This window comes from Podarcis raffonei, chromosome 3 (assembly GCF_027172205.1).
Source record: "Podarcis raffonei isolate rPodRaf1 chromosome 3, rPodRaf1.pri, whole genome shotgun sequence".
Taxonomy (NCBI): Eukaryota; Metazoa; Chordata; class Lepidosauria; order Squamata; family Lacertidae; genus Podarcis; species Podarcis raffonei.
The window spans coordinates 29,260,121-29,275,176 of NC_070604.1; the positions used below are offsets into that span (position 1 = coordinate 29,260,121).

The 15,056-nt window shown below is 44.0% G+C and overlaps 1 protein-coding gene across 4 annotated transcripts in view; it reads left to right on the forward strand.

Moving 5' to 3' along the window:
• WDR35 (WD repeat domain 35) overlaps positions 1-13,921 on the forward strand; it is a 40,303-nt gene extending 26,382 nt beyond the window's left edge. For 3 of the 4 annotated variants that reach the window (XM_053380914.1, XM_053380912.1, XM_053380913.1), the window contains 9 exons: positions 958-1,161; positions 2,560-2,706; positions 4,056-4,188; positions 6,023-6,133; positions 7,025-7,189; positions 8,195-8,335; positions 9,470-9,626; positions 11,155-11,395; positions 12,192-13,921. In XM_053380914.1, coding sequence (XP_053236889.1) covers positions 958-1,161; positions 2,560-2,706; positions 4,056-4,188; positions 6,023-6,133; positions 7,025-7,189; positions 8,195-8,335; positions 9,470-9,626; positions 11,155-11,395; positions 12,192-12,345 — 1,453 coding nt within the window. In that variant the 3' untranslated portion in view covers positions 12,346-13,921. The remainder of the gene's footprint in view (positions 1-957; positions 1,162-2,559; positions 2,707-4,055; positions 4,189-6,022; positions 6,134-7,024; positions 7,190-8,194; positions 8,336-9,469; positions 9,627-11,154; positions 11,396-12,191) is intronic. The other variant, XM_053380915.1, reaches the window with a different exon arrangement.
• The last annotated feature ends 1,135 nt before the right edge of the window (positions 13,922-15,056 follow it).

A 15,056-nucleotide genomic window follows, 5' to 3' on the forward strand; every position in this document is an offset into this window, starting at 1 on the left:
AAGGAAATCAGCCCTGAGTGCTCACTGGAAGGACAGATCCTGAAGCTGAGGCTCCAGTACTTTGGCCACCTCATGAGAAGAGAAGACTCCCTGGAAAAGACCCTGGTGCTGGGAAAAATTGAGGGCCCAAGGAGAAGGGGACAACAGAGGACGAGATGGTTGGACAGTGTTCTCAAAGCTACCAGCATGAGTTTGACCAAACTGCGGGAGGCAGTGGAAGACAGGAGTGCCTGGCGAGCTCTGGTCCATGGGGTCACGAAGAGTTGGACACGACTAAACAACTAAACAACAACAACAACCTGGAAGTTACCAGAGCATAGACAACAGTAGTTAGGCTATCCCTGTTCAGATAGTGGCATAGTTTGGCCACCAGCTGAAGCTGATGGAAGGCACTCCAGGCCACTGAGGCCACCTGAGCCTTGAGCGACAGCAAAGGATCCAGGAGGACCCCCAAGCTACGAACCATTGACCTCCCATCCTCCCCTTCCATGGGTTCCATATTGACCCTTGAATGTTGCATATTTCACATCACTTCCTATTTTGCGCTCCCAGGGGATTGGCACTCGTTCCAGGAATTCAGGAGGCCTCATTCTCTCTCCCATAACCCATTTAGGGTTACAGACAAGCAAAGGTGTTCACACAGCAACTTCGCCTGAATTGGATATATCACTGTCCTCTCAGGGTTTTAGATGTCCTTCTCAAATAAGCTTAGATTTTTCCATCAGGCATGGTGCAAAACCTTTGGAGGTTTCTGAGTGTTGCGGAGACCCTTCATCTGCACGCCCAAAGCTTTTCCCACCCCCCAAACCACAAGATCTTTTGGCATTGCATCCACCTTCTCTGCTTCTCTTCCATGTGCTGCTTTGGCTCCTCCTGCAATTCGGCCAAGAGTATTTGTTAAGTCTGTTCCTTATGAAGCTGTTTTTTCCAGGCAAGACATCTGTGTTCTTTATACAGGCGACTGTTGGCTGAAACGGCTCTCCAGAGATTGGATCTTGACACTGCTGAGCAAGCATTTGTGCGCTACAAAAACTACCAAGGTATCAAGTTTGTCAAGCGTCTTCTCAACCTCCAGAGTGAATTACTGAGGCAAGCCGAAGTGGCAGTTTACTTCGGCAAATTTGAAGAAGCTGAAAGGATGTATTTGGACATGGACAGAAGGTAATTTTCTAGGATAAATTTGAATTGACAAGAGAATCCCCTGAGTGCACAACAGCACAATTGATCGTGGGAGAGCTGTTTATCTTGAGTGACTGAATTTAGGAATTGTAAGCGCCACACAAACCATACTTGCGTTTCTGAATTTCAAGTCCACATAACTCAAAAGGGGGAAGACCAATGAAAAAGAAAGAATACCAGGCATGGGGACAGAACTGGGAAAGATCAGGCAAACCAACTGAAAATAGACTAAAACATCTGTTTGAGGCCTAGTAAGCTGCCTTGGTGATGATACTGTGCATTTATGTAAAGCTATACAATGTTCAGGGACGTGGGTGGCGCTGTGGGTTAAACCACAGAGCCTAGGACTTGCCAATCAGAAGGTCGGCAGTTCGAATCCCTGCGATGGGGTGAGCTCCCGTTGCTCGGTCCCTGCTCCTGCCAACCTAGCAGTTCGAAAGCACCTCAAAGTGCAAGTAGATAAATAGGTACCACTCTGGTGGGAAGGTAAACGGCATTTCCATGTGCTGCTCTGGTTTGCCAGAAGCGGCTTAGTCATGTTGGCCACATGACCCGGAAGCTGTACGCCGGCTCCCTCGGCCAATAAAGCGATATGAGCGCCGCAACCCCACAGTCGGTCACGACTGGACCTAATGGTCAGGGGTCCCTTTACCTTTTTAAGCTGCCTTGGTGATTATACTGTGCATTTATGTAAAACTTTACAATGTCCAGAGCATTTCCAAACATACTCTTCATCATCCTTATAGCATCCCGATATGAGGCAGGCCAGTTATTGTTCCAGGCTGAGGTTTAGCAATAATAACTTGCCAAAAGCCACCTGGTCACTTCATGGTTGAGATAGGATTTGAACATTTTGGTCCACAGCTCTGTACTTTAAGAAACCTACAGGGCTGGTGGAGGAAAGAATGTTAGGAGTGAATGTGGAGTGAGAGAATGTGAGAGGAGTTCTTTTTTTCCTTTTTGGAGGGAATTAACTATGTCAACTCTCAGGCTGACATAGTTTCTGGCTCTGTTTGAGAGGGTGCAGATCCTTGGCTGTCCTTGACACACACCTGAATCACCCCATCTTTGGCCCTGCCGCCAAAGGAGGACTGCCAGCAGGACAACCATGGCAGTGGAAATCTTCTTCACCATCCCGCCATGGTGGCAGAAAGTGCTGTCCCCTGTGGAGAAGGAGTTCTGTGATACCTTACGGCCCACAGAACGTCCTCCCAGGGACCATAGGCTTGTGTTCTGTTGAATGTTTTTGTTTCATAAGCCACCTTGAGAGGCTTCTGCCTTTTCTAGGTGATCTAAACGTACTTTTAAATGAATAAAGCGTTTTAGAATTGGCTCTCTTTGTATTTCGTGAAGCTGCATTTTTGGTTTTTATATTTGCAGAGACCTTGCCGTTGATTTGCGAATGAAACTAGGGAACGGATTTCGAGTAGTGCAGCTTTTGCAAACGGGCTCGGGACACGGAGATGACAGTCTCCTTGAAATGGCACACAACGAAATTGGGGACTACTTTGCCGATAGACAGAAATGGTATGTTCATAACTTGATACTATAAGTGACTATTGCTGCCTCCTGTCCAAACTGGAGGGAGACTTACCGTATTTTTCGCTCTATAAGACACACCAGACCACAAGACGCACCTAGTTTTTGGAGGAGGAAAACAAGAAGACAATATTCTGAATCTCAGAAGCCAGAACAGCAAGAGGGATCGCTGCGCAGCGAAAGCAGCAATCCCTCTTGCTGTTCTGGCTTCTGGGATAGCTGCACAGCCTACATTCACTCCATAAGACGCACACACATTTCCCCTTACTTTTTAGGAGGGAAAAGGTGAGTCTTATAGAGCAAAAAATACGGTAATTAGTTGTTGATTTTTTAATTGCCTTCTGCAGGGATTGGATATAGAACAACATTTAACCTCCATGTAACTCTCAGATTGATGAATTAGTTACATTAAGTAATGAATTTATTTGATGATATTGTACAATATCTTCAGTTATAGGAAATGTTTAAAACAGGCAGGAAAAATGGTTTTGAATGGACGTTTAAAGAAGACTGGAAAATGTTTACTGAAAGTATGGGTGAAAATTGTGTTTATTTAAAAACGCTGGTAGCATTAAGATAAATTCAACAGTGTAAATAAGTTCTGATCGATGTAACAATGGATTACTGAATGGTTTAGTTCATGTAAAATATGCAGGGATGTGTGGTATGAAAAATGAACCATGGGAAGAGAAGGGAAGTCATTGATTTAAGGTTTTGAAATGTAAATTAGAATATATATATATATATAGTGAATTTATTTGAAAGAGACACAAAAAGTGTTCCATTTTGAAAACTTAGGTAAAGGTAAAGGTACCCCTGCCCGTACGGGCCAGTCGTGTCCGACTCTAGGGTTGTGTGCCCATCTCACTTAAGAGGCCGGGGGCCAGCACTGTCCGGAGACACTTCCGGTTCACGTGGCCAGCGTGACGAAGCTGCTCTGGCGAGCCAGCACCAGCGCAGCACACGGAAACGCCGTTTACCTTCCCGCTATAAAGCGGTACCTATTTATCTACTTGCACTTAAGGGTGCTTTCAAACTGCTAGGTGGGCAGGAGCTGGGACCGAAAGACGGGAGCTCACCCCACCGCGGGGATTCGAACCGCCGACCATGCAATCGGCAAGCCCTGGCACTGAGGTTTTACCCACAGCGCCACCCGCGTCCCTTTTGAAAACTTAAGCATAATATATATTCTGTTGTTTCCCTACTTCGTTGCTGGTGCAGTTATCAATCCTTTTGTAGCACTGACCCTAGGAAATTAAACACACTGACAATTTGACAATAGCAAGCAGATAATCAGAGATCTGGTTTCTCTCCCACCCATGCCCAACTTCTTATAGGACAAATGCCGTGCCATATTATGTACAAGGCAGAAACCATGAACGTTTGGCTGAATGTTACTATATGCTGGAAGACTATCAAGCGCTAGAAGATTTGGCTAACTCGCTTCCAGAAAACAACAAATTGCTTCCTGTAAGTATGGAAAGCTACTTATTGCGAATGCTCACCCTCAGGCTGTAATCCCATCTTCCCTTGGAAGTGCAATAGTGTCCAGCACGCTCTTGCTGCACGGTGCTGAGTCATTCCACTTCTCCCGGCTACAGCAGAGTTGCAGCAGCAGCGGTGTGCCAGTGTGTAAGGATTTATTAGCATGGCAGTAAAGCTCTCAGAAAGGGACGCGGGTGGCACTGTGGGTTAAACCACAGAGCCTAGGACTTGCAGATCAGAAGGTTGGCGGTTCAAATCCCTGCGACGGGGTGAGCTCCCGTTGCTCGGTCCCAGTTCCTGCCAACCAAGCAGTTCGAAAGCACATCAAAGTGCAAGTAGATAAATAGGTACTGCTCCGGCGGGAAGGTAAACGGTGTTTCTGTGCGCTGCTCTGGTTCGCCAGAAGCGGCTTCGTCATGCTGGCCACATGACCCGGAAGCTGTACGCCGGCTCCCTGGGCCAATAAAGCGAGATGAGCGCCGCAAACCCAGAGTCGGCCACGACTGGACCTAATGGTCAGGGGTCCCTTTACCTTTAAAGCTCTCAGACACAGCTTCTTCGATTCTACAAAGCTTTAATGTACAGTAGCAAAAACAACAAAACAGCCAGGAGAGAGTGGTGACATGTTGCTTCTCCTTCGCAGCCAAAACAGAAAGTAAAAGCAACTTCACCTTCATATGTGCAGCACACACCGGGGACAGGACTTCATGTCGCTTGAGCTATTAACCCTGTGAGCTTTGGGACTCCTCACAGAGCCCTCTCCCCTCCTCTGGCTTCCAGCAACTGATGTTCAGAAGCACTGCTTCCTCCAGCTGTGGAAGCATAGCGTAACCATCTGAGTAAACATGCAAACATGCAAAAGATAACGTTTTGTGGGAGGGTTCCAGCAGCACAAGCATTTTTGCTAGCCAGATGGAACAACCCCATCTCTCCTCTCCACCCCCTTCATACTGTTCTGGGGGGTTCTCCCCAACCCTCCAAGGTGGATTTTGGGGGAAGAGAGAAGGGCGGAAAACCCTGTTGTACCAGCAGGAACGTTTGTTCTTGTCTCTGCTAGCATGCCAGGTTAGTTCAATCTGGGCCTGTGGTTCTGCTTGTCAGAACAACCTGACTTCATCCAGCAACTAACCACTGGTTTACACAAATCAGATCCTTTATGTTATTCATCCTAAGCCACATTTTGAATTTTGGAAGACAGTGACAACACAGACATCTTTGATAGAGTATCCTTTTGTGTGTGTGTGTGTGTTTGTGTGTGTGTGTGTATGAGATATTTAGAGATATTTAACACAAAAATATCCTAGGGCGTGTTCTTTCTCAACACTCTTCAAAGCTCTAAATTTTCTAATACCAAACCCCAGTAGAAAGAATGTCAGCTGTAAAAAAAATTTTTAAAAGGGACACAGGAAGAAAAGTGGTACATTGCTTATCATAAAGCGGGGGGGGGGGATTATATCGCAGCTGATCACTACATTAAATTTTATTGATGTGCCTAAAATATGGAGAAGATGGTAAGGACGTTAGAGTCTCTGCTAGTTACTACATATGGTAATGATATTGTGCTTCTACATCCATCAAATGAACAGATGAATCTGACAAAGTAGTCTCTTTGTTAGCATATGTCATGGTGAATTTATTAGTATTGAAGTATCTGCAGTTGGTATCTGCAGTTTAGACAATACAGACATAGGGCCAATTTAGTCCTACTCAGAGCAGATCCAATAAAGTCAGGCTATACTCTTGAGTACAACTGAATTGGCAATCACCCTAATAATGCTCTCCTTCTGCAGTTTAATTATGCTTTTGGTGTCTCCTGCAGGACATAGCCCACAAGTTTGTTACTGTGGGTATGTGCGAACAAGCTGTAGCAGCCTTTCTCAAGTGCAACAGACCCAAGGATGCAGTAGATATCTGTGTAAATCTCAACCAGGTAACAATATAAGTCCAACACAGGAGTTGCTGAACTGGAAAGTTGTTTGCACATTAATTTCATTCTAATACCTAATAGTGGTTCATTCTAATATCATTTCCCCCCAACAGCCAGGATTGCTTTTACATAATAACCTCTAATAATCAACTGATTCATACTGACCAGCTGCTTACATCCTCCTATGCTCTGTGTCTGAGGGCCAAGCCACAAATTGCATAAGAGATCTGAAATCAGAACTCCCAGTAGCCTTTTAATTTTCCTAAAAGCAGCTGGCAGAGTGGAGAAACACAATTCAGATCAGGACTTACAACAATGTAGGTATTGCGATGGAAGGTGTTTCTACATTCCCTTGTGCCAGTTCCAATTCCCTTATGCACAGACTTCCCATGCTGCTATTATCTGCCTTGGAATCTAGGCTGGTATTTTGGGAATTAACACAGGCGAAAGGATTAGACCAGCCAATGCCTCTATGTAGCTCCATCTTGATTTCAGACATTGTGATAATATTGGTATATCCTGATGTTAAAAGCCAGATATCGCCCAGCGCTAGATGTGGCTCTCTGCCCAAAAGTTGTTCCTCACCCTGACGCATAAACTCTTTCAAAAACGTTGGCAGTGCAATATCTGTACTGTTTTGCCACTGAGAGTACCAACAGAAGCTACATTGATTCTGTCCCTGAGTTGTGTCCCAATATTCCACCACAATAGGATTTACCAGTGGCCTCAAAGCCCTGAAGTCTGAACCAATTTTCTCCAGCAGCAGAGCTCTTTTGCTTGAGAGAATGGACCTTTGAGATGATAGATAGATAGATAGATAGATAGATAGATAGATAGATAGATAGATAGATAATTGTATTTAATTGACTTAATGTTTGTTACCTTTGCTTCTAGTGGAGTAAAGCTGTTGAACTGGCTAAACAACACAATATGAAAGAGATTGGCTCTCTACTAGCTAGATACGCATCTCAATTATTAGAAAAGAACAAGCCCCTTGATGCTGTTGAGTTGTATCGTAAAGCCAACTATTTCTTTGACGCTGCTAAGCTCATGTTCAAGGTATGGTTATTGTGGATGAACTGTCCAATATATGTGTGCATTTTTGATGATATGCAATGCTTATTAATTAAGACAATTTACTTTTTATATTGGAGCTTTTGGTTTAACTTTGCACAACGATGCTGCTTCTGTTTCTGGGAACAAATGTATGCATTTCTAATCGTATGCTGTAGCTTTTATCCAGTGAAGCCTTTTATCTGGGCTTTCAAGCACACAGGTGTGCATGGCATGTATTTTCTGAACAGCAGCTCCTCACTGTGTGTGTGACTTTAGCCACACACTTCTCTGGATGAGAATTTACAAACACATAATCCGTATACTAAGGCTGCAATATTTTCAGCAATACATCAGTAGCTCAATACTTTTACGTTTCAAGTGAAGATTAATACTTTGGCCTCTTATTGAAGGAAGGCTGCACAGAACTGCCAGCTTGTATCTAAATGTTTGTTACTTTTTTGTTTCAGGTTTTGTTGTTGTCACTGCTGTTGTAAAAAATGGAGTTTATTTCCCATTCATATTTAAAAGGGGGTGGTATTTTGCATTTGGAGTGAAAACATGGGTTGCCTCCAACCAAGTGTGAGTGTCAGGGTTAGGTAGTTCTTTACCCTATTCCTTCCTATTGAATGCCAGCAGACCCACAACAAGAGAATGGGATGGGGCATTCAGGGCTGCTGGATTGCTCAAAATAGGCAGCAAGGCACCTTCCAGAATTAAACTTGGACCAAAGCTTATCACTTTGAAAATGAGTAGAATGTGTGCTTTTATTTAAAATGCATCTCTGGGTTATTTGTGGGGCAAAGGAATTTGTTCATCCCCCCCCCCTAAATATAGTCCGGCCCCCCACAAGGTTTGAGGGACAGTGGACCGGCCCCCTGCTGGAAAACTTTGCTGACCCCTGCCTTAGGCTTTCACTCTCGAACTGTAGACAGAAAACCAAAATAATCTTCATCTTTTTTGTTTTTGTTTTTTAATGGTGCATTTCTTTTGAAATTTCTCTTTAAAAAGATTGCAGACGAAGAGGCTAAAAAGAGGACCAAGCCTTTGCGTGTAAAAAAGCTCTACGTGATGTCAGCTTTACTGGTAGAACAATATCACGAACAAATGAAAAACGCGCAGAGGGGAAAAGTCAAGGGGAAAATTTCAGAGGTACGGTGCCTAAATGCCTGATCGCCCACCAAACATGAAAGCAGGCATTTTGAAAAATGTCTCTAGAACAGATGGCAACAAATCGATCTTTCTCACATTTTTTTTTTTTTAAATTCTGTTTAGAACAGTATGTAGAGAATAGTTTCACAAAGGTAAAAGATTTAAAGGGTTACAGGCAGGATTGCCGCAGAAACCTCATGCCGTCATTTCCTCTGCTAGCAACTCCTGTAGAAGAGCTCACAAAAAAATAATAATCCCAGCGACACATCTCACTTAGCAAACAGGAGAAAGGGCAACCTTGTGGGTAAAAACTGCTTCTTGACCCCTTTGCTGTCATTTCATTGTGCACAGCGCCTCCTCTTCCTGTTGAACAGGCCCCTCTCACCTATCAGAGTTGGCCCACTGGGGGTCAGAGGGGATTAAAGGATCCATCCACTGGCCAGATCCAGTTTCTCACCTGTGGAATATGGGGAAGCCAATCTCTGCATCAGAGCGCCACATCCAAACAAATGTGTCTAGTTTTAGGATAAGTAAAGGTAAAGGTACCCCTGCCCGTACGGGCCAGTCTTGACAGACTCTAGGGTTGTGCGCCCATCTCACTCAAGAGGCCGGGGGCCAGCGCTGTCCGGAGACACTTCTGGGTCACGTGGCCAGCGTGACATCACTGCTCTGGCGAGCCAGAGCCGCACACGGAAACGCCATTTACCTTCCCGCTAGTAAGCAGTCCCTATTTATCTACTTGCACCCGGGGGTGCTTTCAAACTGCTAGGTTGGCAGGCGCTGGGATCGAGCAACGGGAGCGCACCCCGCCGCAGGGATTCGAACCTCCGACCTTTCGATCGGCAAGCCCTAGGCGCTGAGGCTTTTACCCACAGCGCCACCTGCGTCCCAGTTTTAGGATACACATACCTTATTCTGTGAGCGTGAGTTTGGAGGAGGTAACTTAATTGTTACTTAAGAGCACTGTGTGCATTGCTGCTATATTCAAAAGACATTGACAATGGTATTGCGTACAGTGTTTGAAATTCATTTTGAAGCAACCGTCTTCACTAGTGAAAACTGAAAATGGGCATTATAAATTGATAGCACAGACAACTATTTTCCCTTCATGCTTTCTTCTCTCTTTGCTTCCAGGCTACTTCAGCATTAGCTGGTCTGCTCGAGGAAGATGTTCTCTCTTCAGACAGTCGCCTGATCGATAACGCTTGGCGAGGAGCTGAGGCCTACCATTTTTTTATACTTGCCCAAAGGCAGCTTTATGAGGGTTATGTAGATACAGCAATGAAGACGGGTAGGATTCCTTGTTGTTATGAACCGCTGGGTAGTTTGTGGGATTCCAAACACCCAGGTTGCAGCTTTTGAATGGATTAGACATGCGTTCCTTAACCAAATGTATTCAATTGCCATTATTATTATTATTATTATTATTATTATTATTATTATTATTATTTTATTGAATACAAAAAAAATCAAATAGGAAAAGAAATACAGAACAAATTTCATACATATACACATAAACATAATTATTTATACATCTATAAAGTAATATTCAGAAAGAAAGAGGGGGAGGGGAAAAAGAATAAACAAAGGGGGAAAAAGGAGTAAAAGAAGAAAGAAGGATTTAAAATAGAAATTTAGAAAATAGAAAAATGTTCGCTATAAACAACAGTTCTAGATCTATGCTTGCATATGGCTATATATTTCCGTCTTGCAAGATATCAACCTTAATTAAAATGTTTTAAAAAGACTTCCACCGTTTACGCCACACGTCTTTTATACTTCAGTCGCCATAACCTCTGTTCTTCATATACTTCCTATAAGTTTTCCTTAATTTTTCACTTTGCATTCTTTATATTTTTCACAAGATTGGTCTAAGCGCAACCAAATTTTGGTAACTGAGCCCTGGTTTTGTAAATATTCATTTAGACACTCCCACTGTTTCTTGACCATAATTTTAGGTTTTCTCCTTATTAAATCCGTCAATTTGGGTAACTCCAGGTACTCGCAGAGTTTTCCCAACCATTCTCAATTGCCCTTTTATCGTCTGTAAATCAGGAGATAATTCTCTTGCACAGTGGGAAGCCCATTGAAGGCCCTACATGCCTCCCAGGTTCTTTGGCATGAAGATCTGAGCAGATCTGATGAAACCTTGTCACTTTTACAGTTAAGGCACTTGCTCTGGTCTTGCAATTCAATGCCAGTATGAGAGCTCTAGGGATGCGGGTGGCGCTGTGGGTTAAACCACAGAGCCTAGGACTTTCCAATCAGAAGGTCGGCAGTTTGAATCCCCGTGACGGGGTGAGCTCCCGCTGCTCGGTTCCTGCTCCTGCCAACCTAGCAGTTCAAAAGCACGTCAAAGTGCAAGTAGATAAATAGGTACCACTCCAGCGGGAAGGTAAACGGCGTTTCCGTGCACTGCTCTGGTTCGCCAGAAGTGGCTTAGTCATGCTGGCCACATGACCCGGAAGCTGTACGCCGGCTCCCTCGGCCAATAAAGCGAGATGAGCGCCACAACCCCAGAGTCGGCCACGACTGGACCTAATGGTCAGGGGTCCCTTTATCTTTACCCATGAGAGCTCTAATGTTCACAGAAGCTCCCTCCTACTAAATGATTTTCCCGTTTAACTGGAGGAGCCAATCCATGCATGCAGTTCCATTTTGTTTGCACCAAACCATTCCCATTAGCGCAAAGGGAACTTTCTGTACGAAGAGTGTGGACCAGGGTGAATGAATGACAATAACAGGATTCATGTACTACTACTACTGCCAATTTTAGTGTAGCAAGCAAGTATGCTGAGATCTCGTTCTCTTGTTTGCAGCCCTTCATCTGAGGGATTACGAAGACATCATTCCTGCAGTAGAGATCTATTCCCTGTTGGCTCTTTGCGCATGTGCCAACAGAGCCTTTTCTATCTGCTCAAAAGCTTTTGTTAAACTGGAATCTTTGGAAAACTCTCTCCCAGACCAGAAGCACCAGTATGAAGAGCTTGCCCTGCAGATATTCACAAAACACTTCCCTAAAGATAACAAGAAGTCAGAGTTGGAGGGTCTTCTTGAAGAGTAAGCTTGCTGCTTTTATTCTCATTATGGCTAAAATAGAATATATGTCGTCGCTATGAGCCGAATGTTGCTAAAAGCAGCTACCCTGTATGTTTCAATTCATGTTTAATTTTTGATAGTGGTTGAAACTCGAACTCACTACCTTTTCATTAGTAGCACCTGGACGTGTGGTTGCTATTAATCACAAATTTGCTAAACCACCTGATAAAATGGAATAGTACAACTGGTTTGGGAATCTCTCTGTTTAGCTTTGTTTGCTTACTATAAAAGTAACAAGGCATGAGCTTCAAAGATGTTCAAATTTGACCACTGAGCATTGGAGTTGATTCAAAAACCACTGGAAATTTCAAGGCAATGCTCAGCCCTTTGTGTTGTTCTCACTAATAAGATTTTTCTGACATATTATGACTAAAGCTGCTAATAGTTGCCATATGATTTATGATTTACCAGCTATGCACCAGGATGTAGATGTAGATACAAACTTTCTTTTTCTTTCATTCACTTATATTTTTTCTGTTTTTCCCTTCTGTTTTCCTCTTTTTCCTCTTCTTTCATTCTTTATCATTGCTTGCTTAAGATATTTACAATGTTTTACAAATCAAGTACGTTTTATACGGTAATTTTTCTAAATTAAAAAATAAATAGCTGTACACTGGTGCTGTGAACAAACATAGCTTTGAATACCACTGATCATGTTTTCACTAGCAATAACACTGTTCAATATGAGGGGTGCTGTAGATGGTCTTCTTTCCAAAAAACATAATAATTAAATCCCATTTTGTGTTTCTTTTAACAGGGGAGAAGGGAAGCTCCCAACATGTGTTGCTACAGGAAGGGCCATCACAGAGTATCAGTTTTGGATGTGCAATATTTGCAAGCACTGTGTACAAGCCCAAGAAATCAGCAATTACAACTTCTGCCCTCTCTGCCACAGCTCTGTGGCCTATTAATCATAGGAAAATGTCTGCGCTGTTATCGGTATGCACAACAAGTGCAAATGTATGTGGTGTGAAATGCTTAGAAACCCTGTTGAGATTGTTACGGGGGGAATAAACAGAGAAAGACAAGCTATCTAATATTTCGCCCATCCTCTGCAGAGTTGAACTATTCCAAATCCTTTCTTTAAAACAGCCTCTGCCTGGGAAAACAGTGGATTTTAAAATTATTATTTTAGTGTAGCTGAATAGTTTCCCAAAAGATTTGTAGGGGGTCAGTGGAGATGAAGTCTTAAAGGAAAGGATTTTGTGATGGGAACCAATGTAAAAATTGCATTCATTTTATGACAAGGTCAATAACAACAAAAATCTGGCATGACTTTCGCACTTTGGTAAAAATGTCCTGGTCCAATTACATTTCACATAAAATAATTGCACAGATGTCCCTTTCTAAGCACAATACTGAAAAGATTACTGAGATTTAAATATGGGTATCATGTTTATCCAAAGGAGCATACATGGATCAATTATTGCTGTGGCCTACACCATGAACTTACGAAAGTTTGTTATCTAAACCAGGCGTAGGCAAACTCCGGCCCTCCAGATGTTTGGGACTACAATTACCATCATCCGTGACCACTGGTCCTGTTAGCTAGGGATGATGGGAATTGTAGTCCCAAACGTCTGGAGGGCTGGCGTTTGCCTATGATGGATCTAAACAGTTAAAGAACAACTGGTAGGCTGCGTCTATCTAAAAAAACTATTCAGTGATCCAGTCTGTGCCAAGAGACAACATATGCTACTGCAGCCTTGGCACAGCTTAGTCAAATCATATGCTCTCTCAGCACCTTAAAACTCAGTCAGATATGCCAGGACCACAATTGCTGGAGAGAGGACCTTAGTTCTGTGGGAAAGCTCAGGTTGTACGTGCAACCCATTGCCGTTGCAAACAGCGTGTGATTTCCCATGCACCCAGGCAGGCTTGCGAGAGCCAATCAGAGAATGCTGCATAGACCCTTCTCCCTGCCAGCCTGTAGCGACCATCCCACCCCTTTCGCCTGACAGGTTATCATTCATCAGACCTCATTGTCTGTTCCTTCCACTGCACCCAACCCAAATGTGCATGAAATTGCACCTCCTCCTTTGCAGAGTTACATGGGCCATACCTCAAGTTTCAGCGCTGCTTACAATGAATCCTGCGGTCCTCCAGCAAGTGTATCTTTGAGTATAGGAATGCAATCTCAATTCCTCCCGGACCAATTCCTTCTGCAGCACCAGCGGCAGCAGTTGCAAAGAGCTATGGACAATACAGAAGTGGCAAAACATGTAGCGAGAAGAAACCATATGCGCCGACCGACTTTATTACTTTAGAGTTCAATAAAAAACATATTTACCTGTACATTTAATTATCTATATGCAGGTGTAGCAGTTAGTTTTGGCGTTCTGCTTCTTATGTTTTTTTGTATGGAAAAACGTCTATTATTTTGTAACAACGTTTAGCGAACCACTTTCTTTGTGGACGAAAATGGTTATGGATAATGCCAATATGGTTATTTGTTTCTTAAGGAAATAAATTATTATATTTCTTTAATATTCCTGCAGCATGTTGCCTTTTTTGCCAGCATGTGGTCAAGTTTTGTTGTTGTTTAGTCGTGTCCGACTCTTCGTGACCCCATGGACCAGAGCACGCCAGGCACTCCTGTCTTCCACTGCCTGCCGCAGTTTGGTCAAACTCATGTTGGTAGCTTCGAGAACATTGTCCAGCCATCTCGTCCTCTGTCATCCCCTTCTCCTTGTGCCGTCCATCTTTCCCAACATCAGGGTCTTTTCCAGGGAGTCTTCTCTTCTCATGAGGTGGCCAAAGTATTGGAGCCTCAGCTTCAGGATCTGTCCTTCCAGTGAGCACTCAGGGCTGATTTCCTTCAGAATGGAGAGGTTTGATCTTCTTGCAGTCCATGGGACTCTCAAGAGTCTCCTCCAGCACCATAATTCAAAAGCATCAATTCTTCGGCGATCAGCCTTCTTTATGGTCCAGCTCTCACTTCCATACATCACTACTGGGAAAACCATAGCTTCAGGCAAAGGTTGTCTCTCCAAACTCCTCTGCAAGTCTCTCTGGCCTCCTCCTCCACCTTCCAAGCTCCTCCATCTCTTCTGCTCCCAAACACTCTCAATAGCTGCTGGGATTGATGGCTGTTTTATCCTGTGCATGTATTTTTCGTGCCATTTTCTTATCCCCCCCCCCCATGCATGGCACCAGCAGTAGCCATTTTGCTAGTGGGGGTGCCCCTGCGAGTAGCTTCTGCCCACCCAACCTTTGAGTGTATTGGGACACTCCTTGCAGGCATCATTTCTCTGCCAACAGCAAATCTTCCCCACTGTCAGAGTCAGGCAAGGCTGAGCAAAGGGTGGTGCTGTGGTCTAAACCACTGAGCCTCTTGGGGTTGCTGATCAGAAGGTCAGCGATTCGAATCCCCATGATGGGGTGAATTCCCATTGCTCTATCCCAGCTCCTGCCAACCTAGCAGTTCGAAAGCACACCAGTGCAAGTAGATAAATAGGTACCGCTGTGGCGGGAAGGTAAATGGCACTTCTGTGTGCTCTGGTTTCCGTCACGGTGTCCCATTGCACCAGAAGCAGTTTAGTCATGACCCGGAAGGCTGTCTGTGGACAAACGCCGGCTCCCTCAGCCTGAAAGCAAGATGAGCGCCGCAACCCCATAGTCG